Raw genomic sequence first — 23,131 nt, forward strand, 5'->3', positions numbered from 1 at the left:
AACTTGTATCTTACAGAATTGGAATTCCTTCCTATTGATGTAGGCCACAAGATGAATACAGTTTCCAATTCTGAATTTTCAAACACTAGAATATTGTGTGCAATTCTGGTCTCACACCTATAAGAATGATGCTGTGAAACTTGAAAGAGTTCAGAAAAGATTTACAAGGATGCTGCCAGGGTTGGACGGTTTCAGCTATAGGGAAAGGCTGAATAGGCAGGGGGTATTTTCCATGCACCATAGGAAGCTAAGGTATGACCTTATAGACATTTATAAAAAGTTGAGGGGCATGATGGGATAAATAGACAAGGCCTTTTCCCTGGAGTGGGGGAGTCCAGAACTAGAGGGCATAGGTTTATGGTGAGAGGGTAAAATTTAAAAGGGACCTAAGGGGAAACTATTTCACGTAAAGGGTGGTGCGTGTATGGAACAAACTGCCAGAGGAAATGGTGGAGGCTGGTCCAATTACATTTAAAAGGCATCTGGGTGGGTATATGAAGGGTTTAGAGGAATATGGGCCGAGTGCTGGCAAATGGGACTAGATTAATTTAGGGTATCTGGTCAGCATGGACAAATTGGACCGAAGTCTTTTCCTGTGCTGTACATCTCTATGACTCTACGCAACATTCTATAATTGAGGAAATCTTGCATACAGAATCTTTTGTTGTTTCCTATTGGTTATCTCTTTCCTTTACATGTTAATGATTAGATTAGATTCGATTCCCTACAGTATGGAAACAGGCCCTTCGGCCCAACAAGTCGATACTGACCCTCTGAAGAGTAACCCACCCAGACTCATTCCCCATATTTATCCCTGACTATGAGCAATTTAGCACGACCAATTCACTTAACCTGCACATTTTTGGATTGTGGGAGAAAATCCACGCAGACACGGGGAGAATGTGCAAACTTCACACAGTCACTCAAGGTGGGAATTGAACCTGGGTCCCTGATGCTGTGAGGCAACACTGCTAACCACTGAGCCACCGTGCCACCCCAAGAAGCAAACCCACATTTTTTTTGTTTTGAACTTAAATACATCTGGCATTTTAACATGCAGCATTACAGTTGATCCACAGAAATGGCAGCAATGGGATTCGAACTCACGCTGCCTGAGGGACTGGAAACTGGATCCAGCACCTTAGACTGCTCAGCCACACTACGTCACGCAATGTTATGCACACTTTGATTAGCAGCTATAGAAACTGTTATGGTGTGCCTTGCTAAATCCCAAAAGTTCAAAAACATCCTGGGCAGAAATTCCATTTCTGCTTCCTTCAGTTCAGTGCATTTACTGCACTAATGTAAAAGCATAAAAACCATGGTCAGACCAATGCAGAAGTGGAATTGTTATCCTATTGTGCTTCACGCATTTAACACAGTTCTAACAATAATTGCTCAGATAAACCCATGTTGGTTGATAGAAATTAATTTAAATTTGTAGTAATAAAAACACAGATCTTAGTGATGGCCTCTTGTCTGAAACTCTTCAGAAATAATTCTGCACTTCTAACTTTTTCCAGTAATGCTAACTTTGTTTTTTTTTTCTCTTCACTGATGCAGCCAAACTAATTGACAAGTTCCAGAATTTTCTGTTTTTACTTCAGATGTTCTCTTTTTGTTTAATGTAGAAAGCAATTTGTTGTTTACCTAATAACTTTACCAGCCATCTGCTCAATTCTATAAACTCAAGGTTCACTGGATCTATATATTGAAAATCATTTTAACATAGTGGCTAAATAATTACCTTAAGTGTCTCAAAAAAATTCCAAACAACCAGGATAATTTTAATAGGCGTAAAATCACAATGCGTTCACTAAATTCTCTGATCAAATTATTAATGCACATTCTCACCACAAAGGATACAAATTTGAAGGGTAGCCAGTGGTTATGGTCATGGAATAATAATCTACAGATTGAGAATTAAATTCTCCCCATGACACTGTAAGAAATTGAATTAATTAAACTTGGTGACTTCTAAAGTTGCATTAGATTAAATACTTATGAAAGCTTGACTGTCATGAAAATTCAACTGGAGTACATTCTGTTCAAGCAAGGAAATCTACTCCAGTCCCTCACTCTCCAGGTGACTCAATAATAAGGGCAATGGAGATTCAGCTGGTGCTACACCATCCCAAGAACAAATATTAAATGTTTTGCACCTGTAATGCCAATTCATAAATTAAGAGTTAGATTCAAAATCCAATTAACCTAAAAACTTAATTGACTCAGGAGGTATTAATATTGGCTATTTACTCAGAACGTGCTTTCTTTGCCCCTGTTGTTCTTGAAAAATGGGTTTCTCTATTTTTAGATTAATCTCAGAGGTGAGTTTTATTGCTCATGTTGTCTGCTTTCTATTATTCACTCATGGGATGTTGCTCATCCCTAAGTGACCTTGAAAGCAGTTAAGCTGTTATCAGGAGTTTCACATAGGCCAGACCAGATAACAATGTCAGATATCCTCAGTCAACCAGATGTGTTTGTACGACAATTGACAACAGTTACAAGGTCACTATTGCACAGACCAGTTTTTCAATTTCCAATTTGTTAATCAAATTCAAATCCCATCAGCTGTTGTAGTGGGATTAGATATCTGCGGAGCGTGACCTAGTCTTCTGAACTGTTAGCCCAGTGACATTGCCACAACACTATAATTGCTCCTATGATAGTTTTGCAAGCTTGCTCTGAGGATGAACAGAAACATTTTTTCTCAATTATTTCACTTACTGGGTCTGACCTATATCTCAACAGAAAGCTCCTCCTATACCTGATAGTGACAGAACATCAAAAACGCTTTTTAAACCTTAAGATTGAAGCAAATTATTTAGAAACATTGAAAAAATAAATAACAAGACAATTTACAGTATACTGTAAGTATCCTAATCCCTGAAAGTAAATTAATCAATGTTTTAATCTGTATGAAGAAATGAGACTTTGAAATTGAAATTTTATTTGCACAATTATTCATTCCTTAATTCTTTTTCACTGTTGTGGGAGCTACACTGATCTGATTTTAACTCTTGAAGGTTGTCTCTGATTTCAAGTCTAACTTAAATAAAACCGTTATTATGCTCCATGGATCTAAGAGGCATCTCAATTCATATCCATAATCTGAAGCACAAATGCAGTATCATTTACTTTTGAATTAAGAGGGTAAGTTTGTCTCTCCAACCTACAATCTTGTCAATCAACAAACTAATATTTGTACCAATCCAAAATGGAGATAAAATTAACCGCAGGAGGTTTTTAAACTTAACTATTCTGACTGGATTTAAAGTGAAATTGCCAACAAAAAATGTCAGAAACGGCCGCTGAACAAAAGGCATTGATTAACAAAATATTTCTGTGAACTTGCATCATTTTAAAGGTGCAGACATAGTGACAGGCTATCGTTCTACATCCGTACAAATAATGCAGGCAGAACTCAAACCAATTACAATAGTTGTGGTCTGCAGCCCAATACTTAAAAACGCCACTGCATAGCAGCACACCTCAGTAGGGGCCCAAGTGAGGTTCATGTGAGGTTAGCACCATTAAACCTAGCCCATATTTCTTAAATCCAGTCTCCACCTCTCAAAGGCCTGGCACATTCTGGCTGAAGCAAGGGCTCAGGTGGATTTAGAGACCAAAAAGAGCTTTGAAAAATTGCATGACAGACAGATACCACGCTCTGTTATTCTCCTTCACTGTGCTGAGGCTTTGGTGTAAGATGTGTCAAGAGGACAGACAGTCTTTTTCCTTTAGGGGACGAGGGAACTTACTAGACAACAACAAAAAGTGCAATGGGAGCAGATAATTAACAATAGCAATCTAAGGGCCTGGATATAATACCACAATAACCTCAAAAGACTGGTTAATGTCAGTGAATGCATCTTCCATATCCTAGTAAGTACACAGCAGCCTCACAATGCTCCATCAAGCACTTTACTCAACCAGTGTACCAACAATCTCCATTCACACATCTCATGTCTACAGTCAGAGGCATCTCCACAGAAGCAGTGGGGATAGGCATTGTTACATGTTCTCACCCTGAGAGAGGATCACATGCTGGAAATCATAGCTGCAGCCAGCAGTGTGGTGTAAACCACCCAAGGAAAACATCATGGTTATATATAATCCAGCTTCTCACATTCTCTTCTCATTTATATGTTAAATACTCATTTACAAGCTCCAGTTGGTGGAACTGCAAACCTCTTGCTTTTCTACCTTCCTCACCACTACCCTACCTTAGCCTTCATTCTTTCAGATATCTAAGAACTGTTGCATAGCCAGGTAGTGGGGTCAGAGTCTTAAATACGTGAGGAGCAAAAGACTGGAGAGATAAGAGACTGGATTTCACAGCTGCCAGTAGATATTAACACTGTGGACATTAGAGAGGAGATTAGAGGTCAAACCTAGATGTGGTGAATCACTAGACACAAGTAGTTTGCAGGATGGGCAGAGGAGGTGGTCACTGATGGCTTCTGCTACAAAAAACTCAAATGAGATCTCTGATTAGACAGCATATAAAACTAATTTAGTGGGCACGCTTGGTGCATTAGCATACTTGCCATTATCCAAACTGGGAAGAGTGCAGCTCCAACTTGGGATTGGATTTTCATGAAGTCCCACTTTCTGGTGTGGACCTTGTGATCAATTGCCTAGGAGAACTTGAAAAATCAACTATGATGCAAAATTTGATGACTGATGTTTCAGCTTCTGTTGCAGTAGAAATAGGGGTTACCAAATACCACAGTATTAGTGGAAGCTCAGATTGATGCCTCAAAATATCAGCTTGCTATGATTATGGATCAAATTGGTATACAACAGGGTTTCACAGCAGTTCAGCAATCTGTGGTCTGGCATATTATTCCGATAGTGAAGGCCCTGTTCCAGAAAAGTAGTAATGATTCCATCATGCTCAAAGCTACTGCTCCCCATAAACAGCATTCATTCTTCCTGATTACCACAAGTTTCACTTTAGTCAGCCAGCCAGGGTGAGGACAGGGATGCAATCCCTAACTGGATCTTCTGGGTCCAGAAATGTTCCAGGACATTCTGAAAAGATGGCTTGTCTCTCCTATCATAGGTCAATAGTTGTACACCAGTCATGCTGCAGCCCTATGCTACTCTGCTATGCAGAGTAAAACACCCAAAAGTCAGAGAGCAAGCAATTGCACAAGGTTAGTTGAGTCTTGTATGGGATATTAAATATTCAATTGGATAAAGTTATTATAGATCTTTGTTTTGTGCATCAAGGATCCCGGTGATAATTTGTCACAGAGATACAACAAGGTACGGATTGTTGTTCAATGAGGATTTAGGTTGGGTTCATGGGAAATGCATATGAATTTTCCCTTACAGACAATCCACCTGGGGAAAAGCATGTGCCAACTTCCTCGTCACTTGTTCCTCTTCCCAAGATGCTCACCAAATCTCTAGTGACATGGCCTGTTGTCCTCATGATGGCCAAGTTGTGGAGGATGCAATAGGCCAACACAAATCAGTTCAATCACTCTCAGTACCGGAAGGCTCCTCCACAACTGTTGAGGTGGCTGAATCATTGCTTCAGCAAATCAATCATCTGCAGAACTTTTAAAATCATAAAACATGTTTAATCCCTCAGCAGGATAAATGTGAAGAAGATATGAACCCTTGATGGGATTAAGGATCAGAATTGCAACCTCAAAATAAGTGGTTCACCATTTAAGACAAGTACATAGAGAATTTTCTTCAATCATAGGTGTGTAAACTTATCAGATGTTCTCACCTCGAGAACTATAGATGTTCAATCACTGAGTCCATTAAGCTGAGATAAATTAATTCCTGGATATTAAGGGAATCATGAAGTAATTAATGGCCACTCAGTTCATACTGGATTAGGATGGGCCTTGTCAATGACAGACACATCCATCACACAAAAAAATTTCAAAAAATGAGAAAGGTGAGGTTGAGTTTGAAGATCAGCTACGATCTCGGTGAATGTCAATGCAGGCTCTGAAGGATAAATGGTGTAGTCTAACTCCTATTTACATTCTTCATGGTAGAATTGCTCCTTTACATTGTAAGTGAATCTGGATTTTTAAGATTTGATTTTTAGCTTTAGAGAAAGACTTGAACTAAAAGAAATGGAACTGAAGGGGGAACAGAACGTTAAACAAAATAGGTTTAGTATGAAGGAAAATGACTCTTCCAGTTTCTAAGGAAACAAAAACAAAAATTTAAAAATCAAAACATCTGGCAACTAGATATATTCAGCTAAGTCGAGCAGGTTCTGCACATATTTCTGACTCATATCATGTTGAGGTCTCAGGTTGGTTACACGCTGCAGTCAGATGAGAAACAAACTAGCTCAGAGGAGGAGGGGAGCTGAAATTTCTTGTGAGGAACACAGAGTTTGAAGGATGTTGTGGCTGATTATCATCATCAAAAATCTAAGTGGACTACTGAGACAATTCTTAAGTTGTATCTACCACTGTATGTGCAAGTTATGGCTTATATTTGACAATTTGCCTGTCATTCATGATTAATTAGTGTTTATTCTAGATGGTAAATTATGAAAGGTAGTCTTCAAATGACCCATGTAAAGTTGAAACTTTCCTGTTTTAAACTATATAACCTTTTGCTTCATCGTTTTAGTAAAGAATTGAAATTTCACATTTCTTTATTTAATAGTTGATGGGTTCTACTGAGATTATAACAGTGTGAATGTTGGTTAGATAGTTATATAGCATAGGGGACTCATTAGACAAGAGAGCAGTGATCCTCTGGTTGGATATAATGACTGAAATACATTTGGAATGCGGAGGAACAAAATTAACACATCCGACCGCTGCCAAAATTGCAGACATTCACTAGCAAGATGTTCGAAGTGTGGTTCCACAAAAATGCCACTCTCATCAAGTGGAAACCTTTGCTGGTATGATACCTCTCATTGATATTTTGTCGTGACAAAACCAAATGTATATAATCAATGATATCCTGCATCACAAGGGGGTCGATTATCTTAGCAAAACCGTTTGCCTGCTTTTTCTGCTTCTCTCCATTTGGTCCTCTCTCCTGTCACTTCTCTGCTGCAGCAATGGACAGATAAATGGGAGGTATTCCAACCTGTTCCAACTTGCAAAGACCCTGACACTGCAATTGAGAGCCATAATAACCAGCAGTCTAGTCCTTTCAATATTCCGAAATTGCAGATTTCAATTCAACAGGTGGCAGAGATCTCAGAGTACTTCCCTTGTAAATCACACATGCGGATTTACACACTTTCTGGTTTAAGTGAAGATTAAAATGCTTCTTGAAGGCCCTAGTGGAAGAGGGCCTACTGCTGATAACCCTTCTCCCTCTTGACTCACTTATCCTCTGACTTGCTGCCTCTGCACCATTTCCTTGCTATGCTACACCCAAGGAACTCGACTGGGAGCAAGTCGTGTGCTCAGCCACTTTAGTCATAAGCAATGTTACTACTTCCTGTAGAATTGACTAACTAGTCACCTTCTCAAAATATCCTGTACTTTCAAAGACACAAAATGGAACTAGAAGAAATTATTCAATAACTAACGTAAGGTGATGATGAATGTTCGTCAGACTAGAGGGTTTCTTAATGCAGCTGAATGCTTGTTCATCTGCGAGCTTTGAAAGGTGTTAACTAGAACAATGAGCTCTCTATATCTCTAGTATCTTCACCAAGACAGCATTCAGTGCTGTCAGCTACTGAAATGTCATCCACTGCCCTGAAGCTACCGATGCTATAGAGCCCATTTTACATCCAAAATTCCAACATAATATATAGTATCATTTTATTTCAATGGCACAAGGAATGTCCAAAAGGTTTTCTAATTGAATTTTCAAATTTATATTTAAGTTTTTACAGAAAGTGACATGGGTTAATAAATGAGGGTTCTGTAGCTCCCATGTATTAAGACGTGTTTGGACAAAATGTTCCATTTAAACAGCTGCAATGTCTGGTATTTCATAAACAAAAGATGATGAAAACCTGGCTGCTGGGAGAGCAATTCCTTCATCAATCATCAAGATTTTCAACTTCGTTGGAACCTAAAACTTCTCTTTATGGCGATTTTGAAAGTGCTTTCTTGCAGCTTGGCTCAGCAAATACTTTACTGTTGGGATCCCTGGCATGTTGCGCATTATGAATCATAATATTGCTGAAGGCAGTTACTAAAATATAAAATATACTAGAATGTCTCTTTTACAATTGTATCTAAGCAGTAAAGATATTCTAATTAAGTTTAAGAGTGATTTAGGAAGACTAGTAACATTTTAAAAATAGTAGAGGGCAGCATAATGACATATTATATAAATCTGAATTAGCACCATCTGTGAGGATTAGCAACACTTAAAATTCAGTGGACAATTATATTTAATGCAGCCACTTTAAATATTTTTGCCAATAGTGCAAAAAGAACTGTGAAAGAAAGAAGTACAGATGCAGACAGCATCATTGTCTGCATTCACAATGTTGAACCTTGGGGCTTGTCTATTAAACATGGCCAGGAAAGGAGTGGTAGAATGGCTCCTCTCCGTTTTCACCTCTCAGTTCACCAACCAGCCAGTTACAGAATGTGGTTACAGTAAAAGCAAAATTCTGTGGATGCTGGAAATCTGAAGCAAACACAGAGAATGTTGACTCTCATTCCAAGTTCATAGATTACAGTTGTTAGATTAAATTGTCAGTGGATTCCTTTCCTTAAACCATTGTCCAAAGCGATTGGGTTTAACAATTTATTTTAAAATCATTCATGGCATGTGGATGTTGCTGGTGAGGACAGCATTTACTGCCCATTCCTAACTGACCACAAATGGGTGATGGTGAGTTGATTACATCAGGCTGTCTAATTCAGAGAGTGGGCCATTCACACTTGTTTAAATTGATTATTCTGCTGGTCTAGTTCCCAACAGCAAAACAGCTGTCTGATAGCTTTGTAACTTGCAAGATGAAATTATGTAAACGTTTGGCCATTTTAAGAACCAATAAAGTTAGTTAGGAATGCTGCTGTTGGCCCTTTCTTAAAAGGAAACATCTTCTGGGTTTAGCCCACTCAATAAATAAAGCCATTTTTGACATAAAACATGGTCTTAAACAAGTGCGCTATTGAAATAAATCTGAATTTATTTTGACTGGCTTTAATGAATACTTGGTACAGACTTGATGGGACAAAGGGCCTCTTTCTGCACTATATGAATTCTATGATTCTATAAAGGAAAGTGCATTCTGTATTTGGATGTCCTCTACTGGACATGCAGTAAGATACTTCTCAGGAACCAATGTAAAAGAAGCACAATGAAAATTGGTATTTCACTGAAACATTGACAGAAATGAGCCAAACAATTGCCCAGCAAACAAACTGTTTATTATTAAATCAAGATGTCTGAGGCAAAATGATTTATAAGTTTGAGTCCAATTGATACGCCATTATAATTGCCATTGCTCTCAATTCCATAATCACATTATAAAAGCAATAACAAACTTAGAATTTGCCAGCAATGAAACATGCAAAAGCAATAATGTGAGTTCACAAAACCCTTTCATTTGTCCACAGCTACTGCAATTTCTATTTACACTCACCATTAATACTCAGGCATAAACTATGATCATTTAGCTCAGGTACTTGAAAAATGTGGTGTTATAGAATTGTGTGTCATGTGTCTTAGACTTCAGTAAAGGAAAGAAATTCTTACCTAATTCAGACATTTATAAAAGAGCTTCATAAAAATTTATATGAGAATATTATGTAACACAAGCAGGTCTATTCCAGCAGTTAGTTTCCACATAGTCCTTTTTATCATGAATGTAAGGTTATACTTTTACCTGCTAAACATTGCTTATGTTCTACTTGAGAAGTAACGGTCATATTATAGACCAGACCAAACCTCAAATCATATTAAGAAGATAGCCTACATGCTAACTTTTCTTATTTTAAAGTGTAAGGCATTGTAATCTAGTTGTAATTCAATTTGGCAAACTACTCGACTTTAAGTAAAACACACCGTTTCTACAGTACAGTTAAAACACAGACAAATAAAACTATAACTCTATCCAAATGCTTAACAAAATATATACATTAACTACTACTAAATATCGAATTTTGAGAAGATTTGTATCTTAGGTTGAGGTTCTGGATGTAGGTTTGCTCGCTGAGCTGTAAGGTTCATTTCCAGACGTTTCATCACTCTACTAGGTAACATCTTCAGTGGGCCTCCGGGCGAAGCACTGTTCATGATTCCTGCTTTCTATTTGTATATTTGGGTTTCTTTAGGTTGGTAATATCATTTCCTGTGGCTATGTCATTTCCTGTTCTTTCTCTTAGGGTAGTAGATGGGGTCTAACACTATACGTTTGTTGATAGAGTTCCGGTTGGAAAGCTATGCTTCTAGGAATCCTTGTGTGTTTCTCTTGTTCTAGGATAGATGTATTGTCCCAGTCGAATGGTGTCCTTCCTTATCTGTATGTAAGGATACTAGTGAGAGGGGTCATGTCATTTTGTGGCTAGTTGATGTTTATGTATCCTGGTGGCTAGTTTTCTGCCTGTTTGTCCAGTGTAGTGTTTGTTACAGTTCTTGCATGGTATTTTGTAAATGACATTAGCATTGCTTGTTGTCTGTATAGGGTCTTTCAAGTTCATTTGCTGCTGTTTTAGTGTGTTGGTGGGTTTGTGGGCTACCATGATGCCAAGGGGTCTGAGTAGTCTGGCAGTCATTTCCGAGATGTCTTTGATGTATGGGAGAGTGGCTAGGGTTTCTGGCGCATTTGTCTGTTTGTTTGGGTTTGCTGCTGAGAAATCAGCAGACTGTGTTCATTGGGTACACAATCTTTTTGAATACACTGTATAGGTGATTTTCCTCTGCTCTGTGGAGTTTCTCTGCGCTGCAGTGTGTGTTGGCCCATTGAAGTAATGTTCCGATGCAGCTTCGTTTGTGGATGTTGGGGTGATTGCTCCTGTAGTTCAATATTTGGTTCGTATGTGTTGTTTTCCTGTAGATGTTGATTTGAAGTTTCCCATTGGCTGTTCGCTCTGTGACATCTAGGAATGGCAGTTTGTTGTTGTTTTCCTCCTCTTTAGTGAATTTTATGCTAGGAAGGGCATTATTGACAGTCTTCAAGGTTTCCTCTAATTTGTTTCATTTAGTGATGCCAAAGGTGTCATTACAAAAAGAATGGGTACTCAATGAACACAATCCGCTGATTTCTTAGCGACAAATCCAAACAAAACGTGTCCAGAAACCCTAGCCACTCTCCCTTATATCAAAGGCATCTTGGAAATGACTGTCAGACTACTCAGATCCCTTGGCATCATGGTAGCCCACAAACCCACCAACACACTAAAACTGCAGCTAATGAACTTGAAAGACCCTATACAGACAACAAGCAAAGCTAACGTCATTTACAAAATACCATGCAAGAACTGTAACAAACAGGCAGAAAACTACCCACCAGGATACATGAACATCAACTAGCCACAAAACGACATGAACCTCTCTCACTAGTATCCTTACATACAGATAAGGAAGGACACCACTTCGAGTAGGACAACACATCCATCCTAGGACAAGCCAAACAGGGACACGCAAGAGAATTCCTAGAGGCATGGCATTCCAACCGGAACTCTATCAACAAACACAGAGTTAGACCCCATCTACCACCCCCGAGAAAAATAACTGGAAATGACATCACCAACCCAAAGAAACCCAACATATAAATAGAAAGCAGGAATCATGAATAGTGCTTCACCCGGAGGCCTACTGAACATGTTACCTAGTAGGATGACGAATTGTCTGGAAATGAACCTTCCAGCTCAGCAAGCAAATCTACATCCACTACTACTAAATAACTGTTCCAATATAATAACATGCCATAAACACATCCTTGGCAAAGCCAAATTCAGTAAATAGATTGTCTCACAAGCAATTCTAGCAGCAGGTAGAGAACCCAGCTTTTAGCTGTAAGAGACAGGAATAAGAACTTCCACATCCAGCTTCAAGACTCCAGCAACTGCTGAAAGCTAAAACTAAAAATCCTGGTTCTGTGGGAGCCTGACCCATTCATGCGGCTTCTATTGTTCTAGCTTAAACAAAAACCCAAGGCCTTACAAGCTGCTTACTTTAGTGGCTTTGAGCAAACCACTCTCTACTTCTCTGCTTCCCCTAAACCGGATGAAGTGCTTCTGCCCAAAACGGCGATTTTCTTGCTCCTCGGATGCTGTCTGAACTGCTGTGCTTTTCCAGCACCACTCTAACCTTGACGTTAATCTCCAGCATCTGCAGTACCCACTACTGCCCACTGTCAACCTCTGCCTCAATCTTTCTTCATTAAAAAAAAGGACAAAATACATCTCCTACAGCCATAGTATCATCACAATTGACTAATCCATCTTATAAAGTCTGGGGATCCTGTGACCCAGGTTCAATGCCTAGCTGCTTCAGAGGTGTTTAATAACATTTGTCGTGGCCTCTGTAGATGGCTATTTGATCACTTCGAGCCTGACCTGCCGTTCAATATGATCTATTCCTTACTCTGCGCCCGGTTTCTCCCCATATCCTGTTAACTACAGGGGCTGTATCCAACTCTTTCATGAAAACATTCAATGTTTTGGTCCCAATCACTTTCTGTCACAGAGGATTAAATAGGTTTGCCACTCTCTGGGTGAAGACATTTTTCCTCATCTTAATCCAAAATGGCAGTGGTTTGAAGGAACAGGGAGATATACGTTGCCCCAAGATTTCATTGTTTTAGTGTCCCAATGCCACCCCAACCGTAAATGTGAAAATGAGCATTTTTACTTTCACAAAATATGAAACACACTCTCTACAACAACAAGTGGTGTTTTCCCATTTTCACACTCCAGTTAAAAATGGAGATATTGGAAGAGGAAAATGCATGGCCTGTCAAGGTATGAAAGTCTGTCAGTAGGCATTCAACTGTGTTAGGACCATGGAAGATAGAAGCAGTTGGCTCTCAGCAGTCTGAGGTTCTACCCCACAATTACGTACAAATAAACTTATTTGCTTTTCAAGCCTAGTGTTTAGAATCTTTTCAATTTTCCTCCTACTTATAGGCAAGAGAATAATCCCTCTTAACCTCCAAACTTCCCAAACTGACCTTTAAATGAAGAGCTTAAAAGCTTGTTTCCAATATTTTACTGCAAAAATCTTGTATATCAATCAACCAGAAATGCAATCGGTGCTTTAATTTTATGTCAGTTAGCAAGTAGTTAGGCTATCTATTGCTAATGCTTCAGTTGGAAAGGTCAACAGAGGCATTAATGAGGGCAGCGAGTTGCCTACCCCCAGTCAATATAAGGTCCAAATTCCAATCCCCATTAAAACTGACCCCTTTGTCACAGTCAACTGTATATTTTTCTGCTCTTTTGTTCTGTAAAATTTGACTCTACTGAGCTAATCTTAATAGCAGCATTTTAACAAAAATTACACAATAACATGCAAAATAAGACTACAAGTTGATCATTGACCTTACAGCCTACTCAGCCATTCAGTAAGATCATCACATATCTGTTTGTATTTCCAATTCAACATTCCTCTCTCACCCCCCCCCCCCCCCGCCCAGTAATCCTGGACTGTTTAGGAAAATAAGTATTACCACTGCTGACACAATGGCTTAGAAGCCTCACAGCACCAAAGGCCTGGGTTCAATTCCAGTTTTGAGGGACTGTCTGTAGAGTTTTCACATTCTCTCATGTCATGTGCTCTGGTTTCCTTCTACAATCCAAAGATGTGCAGGTTAGGCGGATTGGCCATGCTAAATTGTTCACAGTATTCAGGGATGTTCAGTCTAAACGGATTACCCATGGGAAGTGCACGGTTACAGGGATAGAGTAGGGGGTGGGTTTGGGTGGAATGCTGTTCAGAGGGTTGGCATGGGCTTGAGAGGCTGAATAGTTTGCTTCCACACTATGACGATTCTAGGATCTCTATCCTGAGAGGGCGAACCCAATTCTAAAACAGTGGCCCCCTGGTTCTGGACTCATCCAGAAAAAGAAATATCCTTTCCATGTACTCCTTGCACAGTGGCACAACGTTAACATTGGTCTCCTATGTTGTATTTCTGATCGCATTGCTTTTCACTGATACTGCATTACCAAAGAATAAACTCTAAGCTCTTGAAAAATCATTTTAGCAGCTGAGACAAAATGGCACCTGGTAACAACTGGAGTACAGAATCTATTTTTGTTTCTCATCAGTTCTAAAATTGATCTCTAACTAGCAATTTCCTCAAATTAAGCAACATGTTGTATATATTTTTGAATTTCCATATGGGATATTCTGGTCAGTCCTGTGATTTGCTTATGGATGTGACATGTTTCCAATATGCACCATAATCTGCCTAATGTCTTGGTAAACAGTAGTCTAATGTACACGTCATAAGGCAGAACCTTATTGTGACAATCTTAATGTGCCCTAAGCTGACACATGTATCCTCTTCTCTGAACAGTAGTCTGGAAATTTAGATACTGATTTCAAGTAATAAACCATTTTTTTCCCAATAGGTACATGGATAAGCATCACAATTTAAAACTGTGAAACGTATATGACTTTAGACATCGAGAGCTGGAAAAGCACAGCAGGTCAGGCAGCATTTGAGGAGCAGGAGAATTGGCATTTCAGGCATAAGCCCTTCATCAGGAATATCTCCTGCTCCTCAGACGCTGCCTGACTGGCTGTGCTTTTCCTGCACCTCACTCTGGACTCTGATCTCTAGCATCTGCAGTCCTCACTTCCTTCTATTACTTTAGGCACTTTGATTTGTAAAATAACAATGATCACGACTTTCACTGAACTTCTAAACTCATTTTAGTTTGCTTACCTGGGTGGCCTGGCACCAACTTTAAAAACTGCCAGCTGCAATTCACTGACTGCTCTAACTGACAGCCCTGGGTTGGGAAATGGATAGGGAAGTTTCAACATAGTGGGCACTTGGCTTTACAGACAGATAACATGTCACATCCTACAAAACATGTAAGCATATCAAGTAGTCAACTCCAATCAGTTATTTCTGCATTTAACTCCAACTGTCTGCACATAATCCCCTCAGAAAAGGTGTGCTGTTAATTTCAGTGTATTGATAAATCTAGTTGAATGATATTAACATACATTTTGAAATTCAATAGTGGGTCTACAACTTTCCTAGGCTCCCTATACAGGGGAACCTCGATTATCCATATGACATGGGCGGGCATAATTGCATTCAGATAATCGATTATTTGGTTAATCAATTAAATGCCTTTCCTCTGGGGCTCAGAGTTTTTAAAGTCTGCTCCCCGTTCAGGAGACTGCAGCAGCACACAGCACGTGAGGCCCCGACTCCCCCGTGTCCAACACCGCCCCCTCACTTCCAACATCATCCAACACGACTGTAGACGGTCTCATTAGCAAGAATGACAAGTCAGCGAACAGAGAGGTGGTACAGTGGCTAATTGACTGGTGCAGACTCAACAATTGTCTCTGAACGTGTATAAAATGAAAGAGATGGTTGTTAACTTCAGGACAGCATGGAGTGACCACTCTCCACTGGACATTGACAGCTCCCCTGTGGAGATTGTGAAGAGCACCAAATGACCAAATTTCTTGGCATCCACCTGGCAGGGAATCTTACCTGGACCCTCAACACCAGTTCCATAGCCAAGAAAGCTCAGCAGAGTCTCTTCTTTCTGAGTAGGTTGAAGAAAACCCACCTTCCACCCCACTCTCACCACATTCTACAGAAGGTTCATTGAGAGTACCCTGAGCTGGTGCATTGTCTTGGATTATAAGACCCTACAACTGATAGTGAGGACAGCAGAGAGGGTCATCAGGATCTCTCTTCCTTCCATTACAGACATTTACACCACACACTGCATCCGAAAAGCTAAGAGCATTATGGAAGATCCGACATACCCCTCACTTAAACTCTCCTTCCTGCCATCTGGCAGAAGATACTGGAGCATTCAGTCTCTCACAGCCAGACTGTGCAACAATTTCTTCTCCTGGGTTATCAGGCTCTTTAACACTGTAAGATCAGACTCTATTCTATTTGAAACTCTTTGCATGACTTTGAATTGCTGATAGAACAATGTTTTAATAATTATCATTATTTTATTAAACTGTAATTGTACATCACTGTGCCTATTGTCTTGACATGTCAGGAATTATTGCGCTGTCTTGTGTGATTTGCACTTCTCATGCACTTTGTGCTGCCTTGCATATGATCAAATAGTTTTGTGCTGTCCATGTAGCACCTTGGTCCTAGAGGAATGCTGTCTTTTTTTTTACTGTATCAGTTGTAAATGGTAGTAATGACAAATAAAGCTACTCTTGACTTGACAAATCAGAATCAGAATCCCTACAGTATGGAAACAGGCCCTTCGGCCAAACAAGTCCACACCGACCCTCCAAAGAGTAACCCACCCAGGCCCATTCCCCTACTCTATATTTACCCCTGAGCAATGCACTTAATCCACATATCCCTGAACACTATGGGCAATTTAGCACAGCCAATTCACCTCACCTGCACATCTTTGGACTGGAGCACCCGGAGGAAACCCACGCAGACATGGGGAGAACGTGCAAACTCCACACAGGCAGTCACCTGAGGGGCTGAAATCAAATCCGGGTCCCTGGCACCATGAGCAGCAGTGCTAACCATCGAGGACTCTTTATCTACTCAACAGAGTAAATTAAACTTTGGAATGGCCATTTCTCAGCTACTCCAGAGCAAGTAACAAACCTGGTAAATTCTAACTGTCCACGTGCTCAGCTTCCTTTGAGTGGGTACAGATGAAGCCATCTCCATTGTGTAACCCTGCCAGTCAACCACTTATAGCTGCTGATTGCAGAATACAATTAGAGTACATATTTTTAAAAACTCAATACTGGGAAGAAAAATCTAGTTTTCCACAAATATATCAACATCCCTGTTATCATTCCAGTACATGCAACAACCTTGATTCACTTCCTCCCCAATATATTTTGTGGATTGATAAGAAACATTTATTTGTATTAAAAATACGCAAAATTGCAACACATTTAATGACCAGTGGAATGCAAGTAACCAAAACTTGCTTAGTGAAGCCTGCACGTCTTATTGTAACATAAATTTACAGTGCTTCAATATATGTGAGCCCAGTAATTAATTTGAACATTTTGTTTTGTTAATACTCTACTTCTTAAAGCTGCTCATTTGTTGTCAGTACTGTTGGCCCAACAGCAATGAGAAATCAAAACTTCAGAGACTGTCTGGCCTCCCCAATTAACTTCATAAATCAATGTTGAGGGCAAAATATCGATCAGACAAAGTGAGGTTGTGAGCTGACAATTGTGATGAAGAAACCTTTGAGCATATCAATCAATTTTGTGGTTAATATGGTAAAACCCCAAATACTAAATTCTTTTTAACTATAAATATGTAAAGTCTGCAAAACTTTATGCCAAAGTACGTGGAATAAAGCTCTTACTGTACAATTCCCACCCAGACACAGCCACCTACATTACATGTGAATGCCCTCCAGTTCTAAGGGCTTGTCTGCATATGTTTAGTCCATAGATAGAGCTAAAGTACAAGAGGAAGGCATGTGAACCTCAATTTTCCAATAAATCCACCAACACTTCATTAAAAACTGAACTATAGAGATCGGAGTTACTGGCTTCATAACAAAACATCCCAACTTAATTATAAAGGGTATATAGCTTAAACAATCCACACAAATCAACCGCTTTATGCTTTTGTGATGCATATTAACATTCTTACCCGATTCTTGGAGATATCGATAAACCAGGAAGTTTACTTCGTCACTAGTTATGCTCATCTTAGCCTCACCTCAAATTATGAGGTTTATCAGCACTGAAGTCTATGGCCTGTTGGATAAGGACAAAAACAAAATGCTAAATTAATTATTTCTCAAAGGTTTAGGTGACAATTAACTCCATTGATTATAAAATAATAGCACGTTCAAACAATTATATTGACTTATGTTAATTCTTTACCCAAAGTCTTTTGAATATTAGGATATCAGAAAAAGATATTTTGTTTTGCTTTGGAAATCAAAGAGGCGATCATAAACATAGGGGCAACTTTTCAAGTTCCTGGGCATGAGTGCATTTCATCATCACATGGCAGCAAATCTACAAATTTTGTATTGATAGTTTACAACTAAGTGACCTTGAAGAAATGTAATAGTCAACTGTGCATGTATAGAACTGCAGTTGTGTGTAGGACAGACTGATTGGGCTGGCAACAGCTTTTCCTTGAAAGGTATTAGTGACCCAATTTACAAGCAAATTCGAAGCTTTTAAGTTCACCTTTCCGTTGCGAACCCTCTGATTTAGTGAATTCAACTTGATAGTTTGCCATGGTGAAATGTGAATGCTGGTCCTTTGGGTTGTTGGTTCAGTATCATAAGGAACATTAAGTCCCAAGTGAAAAAAAACCCAGCATGTATCCACCAGCTTCACCAAAGTTCTGATGTGGAGGTGCTGGTATTGGACAGGTTAAAAATCACACAACATCAGGTTACAGTCCAACAGGTTTATTTGAAATCCCAAGCTGACAGAGCAAGGCTCCCTCATCAGGTGCAATGCAAGGGGGCACACGATGCAGGGTACTCTACTGGTTGTGCTTGTCATCTGTGGATTGCAGTATAGTGCCCATGGATAACCTCACAATGCTGCACGTCTCTAGCTTCCACCCTAAACATCCCCTATGGACACACTTTATCTGGGCTGATGAGGAGGAACACAACAGACACCTGAAGGCGTTGAAGGATGCCCACGTAAGAACAGGATATGATGCTCAACTCATTGAGGGCTTGTTCTGACATGCCACAGTGAAAATCTGCAATGACCGCCTCAGACGACAGCCACAGGAAACAACTGATAGAGTACCCTTCAGTGCCCAGAATTTCCCTGGAGCACAGAAACTATGACAATTCTTTGTGGCCTTCAACATATCATCGATGACTGTGAGCATCTCACCACGGTCTTCCGTATGCCTCCACTTTTTGTCTTCAAACAACCACCAAATCTTAAACAGACCATCGCTCGCAGCAAACTACCCAGCCTTCAGGACAACAACGATCACAACACCACATCAGCCTGCTATGGCAACCGCTGCAAGAAATGTCAGATCATCGACATGGAAACTACCATCATGTGAGAACACCACTCACCACACACTTGGCATGTGAAATGGCCAATGTTGTCTACCTCATATGCTGCCGGCGAGGATGTCTCAATGCTTAGTATATTGGCAAGACCATGCAGACACTACGAAGATGGATGGATGGATGGATGGATGGATAGTACGTAACCATCGCCAGACAGGCATGTCCCCTGCCAGTCAGGGAACACTTCAGCAATTGAGGGCATTCAGCCTCCGATTTGTGGGTAAATGTCTTCCAAGGTGGACTTCAAGATCCGCAGAGACGGATAGCTAAATTCCACATCCATGAAGACAGCCTCAACCGTTCATGTCGCACTACAGGTGGCCCCATCATACTGTCCTGTACCTGTAAAATCTTCCTTACTGTCCTGTTTTAACAGTCATGATTTGGAGATGCCGGTGTTGGACTGGGGTGTACAAAGTTAAAAATCACACAACACCAGGTTATAGTCCAGCAGGTTTAATTGGAAGCACACTAGCTTTCGGAGTAATGCTCCTTCATCAGACTCAATCCTAACACAGAATTTATAGCAAAAAATTTACATTGTGATGTAACTGAAATTATACATTGAAAAATTGGTTGTCTGTTAAGCCTTTCATCTGTTAGAGCACAGTGATAGTTTCACTTCTTTCATGTGTAAATCACAAAACCTTTTTTTAAAAAAGTTGTATTCTCGGGTTAGCTGTTAACAATGGTGATAGCTAGATAATATGTTGAAGGTGTTGGCCCCCTGTGTTCTCTGTCTATGCCATGTTTAGATTGACTCTAATCTAAAAAGTAAGGTAATGGAGTTTTACATAAATTCATGCAGTTTTTGAGCTCAGAGTTCTACGTGAATGCATGCAGTTTTTGAGGAAAATACAATGTAACCCTCCAAGTACAAATTCACCTCACAAAATATATGTGTGCATGTGGGTGTTTGTGTGTGTTTGTTTTTGTGTTTGTCTGTCTGGGTTGGGGTTGTGTGTGTGAGAAAGTGACCGCATAACAATCAACAGACAGAAGGGTCCTCTCCCAATTGGGGAACTCTTCAGTGGTCCAAGACATTCAGCCTCGGACCTTCGGGTGACCATCCTCCAAGGTGGACTTCGGGACAGGCAGGAGAGAAAAGTGGCTGAGCAGAGGCTGATAGCTAAATTCGGTACCCATAGGGAGGCCCTCAACCGGGACCTTGGGTTCATGTCACATTACAGGTGACCACCATTGCACTATACACACACACACAGATACTCCTACACACAGACATACACACACACACATATACACAGACACGCACACAGACACCCACACACACTCTTACAGACACACACACTCCCACACTTTCACATGCACCCCCTCACAGACTTAAGATGCTCTGCACTTACTACGCACACACATACACTTTCTCACACTCACAACCCCCAACCCAGACAAACACACACACACAGACAGACAAAGATCCACATGCACACACATATTTTGTGCGGTGAATTTGTATTTGCAGAGTTACATTGTACTTTGCTCAAAAACTGCATGAATTTATGTGAAACTCCGTTATCTCACTTTATAGGTTAGAGTCAACCTAAACATCATGGCATAGACAGAGAACACAGGGGGCCAACACCTTCAACATATTGGTAAAATCAATGGCTGAGGATGCTGGAAACCAGATTCTGGATTAGTGGTGCTGGAATCAACTTTTCGGGCAAAAGCCCTTCATCAGGAATAACTTTTGCCTGAAACGTCGATTTTGCTGGTCCTTGGACGCTGCCTGAACTGCTGTGCTCTTCCAGCACCACTAATCCAGAACCTTCAACATAGTGTCTAGCTATCACCATCGTTAACAGCTAACTCGAGAATGCAACTTTTATAAAAAAAGATTTTGTGATTTACACATGAAAGAAGTGAAACTATCACTGTATTCTAACAGATGAAATGCTTAACAGGCAATCAATTTTTCAATATATAATTTCAGTTACATCACATTGTAAATTTTTGCTATAAATTCTGTGTTAGGATTGAGCCCTCCACTGTCACCTGATGAAGGAGCATCGCTCCGAAAGCTAGTGTGCTTCCAATTAAACCTGTTGGACTATAACCTGGTGTTGTGTGATTTTTAATTCTGTTTTAACAGCATCACCTTGATAAATTGTTATAACCTCTCTACCTTAATTAGTTTGTACAGTTTTGGAACATTTATTACACACACACACATGCAAACACACTCTCAAACGCATGCACATACATATATATAAATCTATAGGGGGTGAATCATTTCATCTGAGATGTTTGTTTATTTACAGAAATATTCTATTTTGTTCAAAAAACACAACTTACAGTCGCAGTCAGTCAATGTGGTATTTTATAAATTCCTGCTTTCAGATCAAGACGAGCCTGATTTAAAATTCGGAGACAGATTCTGAACAAAGCCTCACACCCACAATTTAGTGCCTGACCTGAGATGTCAACCTTTTGTATCTCTGCCTGATTGAAGTTCGGCAAGTTGATAAAATCTTTAATTATCTGGGGGCAATGACTTGAAATAGATTCTGAATTTGTATCTTAAATCAATTGAAATGGTGGCTCAGTGGTTAGCACTTGCTGCCTCAAGTGCCAGGGAACCAGGTTCAATTCCAGTCTCGGGTGTCTTTCTGTGCAGAGTTTGCATATTTTCCCTGTCTGCGTGGGTTTCCTCCGGGTGCTCCAGTTTCGTCCGTCAATCCAAAGATGTGTAGGTTATGTGCATTAGGGATAAATGTAGAGGAATATGATAGGGTTATGGGTCTGGGTGGGTTACTCTTCGGAGTGTTGGTTTGGATTTGTTGGGCCAAATGACCTGTTTCTACACTGGAGGAATTCTACGAAACTTGCATCTCCTTTCTAACAGAGTTCTCCATCACCATTTTAGGTTTGTTCATTCTATGTACACCAAAGCCCACGTCTGATTGTTCAGTCATGGAATTCTCATATCACCATTTCTTCATCCTTACCTTCAAACTGTTCAGGTATCTTATGTGCTGTTACATGATTCTTCTATCTTTGAAAACTTTCATTTGAAAAGGTAAGGATCAAGTGAGTAACATTTCCACTTGAAATTCATGACAATTATGGGCAGCAGTAACCTCTAGACAATACGGTAAATTCTTTAATGCAAACTTGGTCACATACTAAAGAACAAGTATGTGCAACAGGTGTTACTCCTGCACCCAGGTTGACAGGGTTGTTAAGAAGGCATACAGTGTTTTAGCTTTTATTAATAGAGGGATCGAGTTCCGGAACCTTGAGGTTATGCTACAGCTGTACAAAACTCTGATGCGGCTGCACTTGGAGTATTGTGTACAGTTCTGGTCACTGCATTATGAGGAGGATGTGGAAGCTTTGGAAAGGGTGCAAAGGAGATTTTACTAGGATGTTGCCTTGTATGGAGGGAAGGTCTTACGAGGAAAGGCTGAGGGACTTGAGGCTGTTTTCGTTGGAAAGAAGAAGGTTGAGAGGTGACTTAATAGAGACATCTAAGATAATCAGAGGGTTAGATAGGGTGGACAGGGAGAGCCTTTTCCCAAGTATGGTGATGGCGAGCATGAGGGGGCATAGCTTTAAGTTGAGGGGTGGTAGATATAGGACAGATGTCAGAGGTAGTTTCTTTACTCAGAGAGTAGTAAGGGTATGGAATGCTTTGCCTGAAATGGTAGTAGATTTGCCAACTTTAAGTGCATTTAAGTCGTCATTGGACAAGCATATGGGCGTACATGGAATAGTGTAGGTTAGATGGGCTTCAGATTGGTATGACAGGTTGATGCAACATCGAGGGCCGAAGGGCCTGTACAGCACTGCAATGCTCTATGTTGTATTAATCTTAAATGCTTATATTCACACAGTTTTGAGGTGTACAATGCCATCTTTAAAATTTGCTTGCACTACAACACTACTCCAGAAAAAATGCACAAAAAGTTTCAAACTTCCCCTGTCAACTATAATTATTTAAAACTAAACCAACTCTT

At 40.0% G+C, this 23,131-nt stretch overlaps 1 protein-coding gene across 10 annotated transcripts in view; it reads right to left on the reverse strand.

The window, feature by feature from the left end:
• Positions 1–23,131, reverse strand: part of LOC132816506 (F-box-like/WD repeat-containing protein TBL1X) — a 424,554-nt gene that overhangs the window by 78,851 nt on the left and 322,572 nt on the right. For 9 of the 10 annotated variants that reach the window (XM_060826181.1, XM_060826180.1, XM_060826186.1 and 6 more), the window contains one exon: positions 17,741–17,847. In XM_060826181.1, the coding sequence (XP_060682164.1) occupies positions 17,741–17,798 (58 nt within the window). In that variant the 5' untranslated portion in view covers positions 17,799–17,847. Of the gene's footprint in view, positions 1–17,740; positions 17,848–17,976; positions 17,995–23,131 lie in introns of those variants that run through there. The other variant, XM_060826189.1, reaches the window with a different exon arrangement.

This window comes from Hemiscyllium ocellatum, chromosome 6 (assembly GCF_020745735.1).
Source record: "Hemiscyllium ocellatum isolate sHemOce1 chromosome 6, sHemOce1.pat.X.cur, whole genome shotgun sequence".
NCBI classification, from domain to species: Eukaryota; Metazoa; Chordata; class Chondrichthyes; order Orectolobiformes; family Hemiscylliidae; genus Hemiscyllium; species Hemiscyllium ocellatum.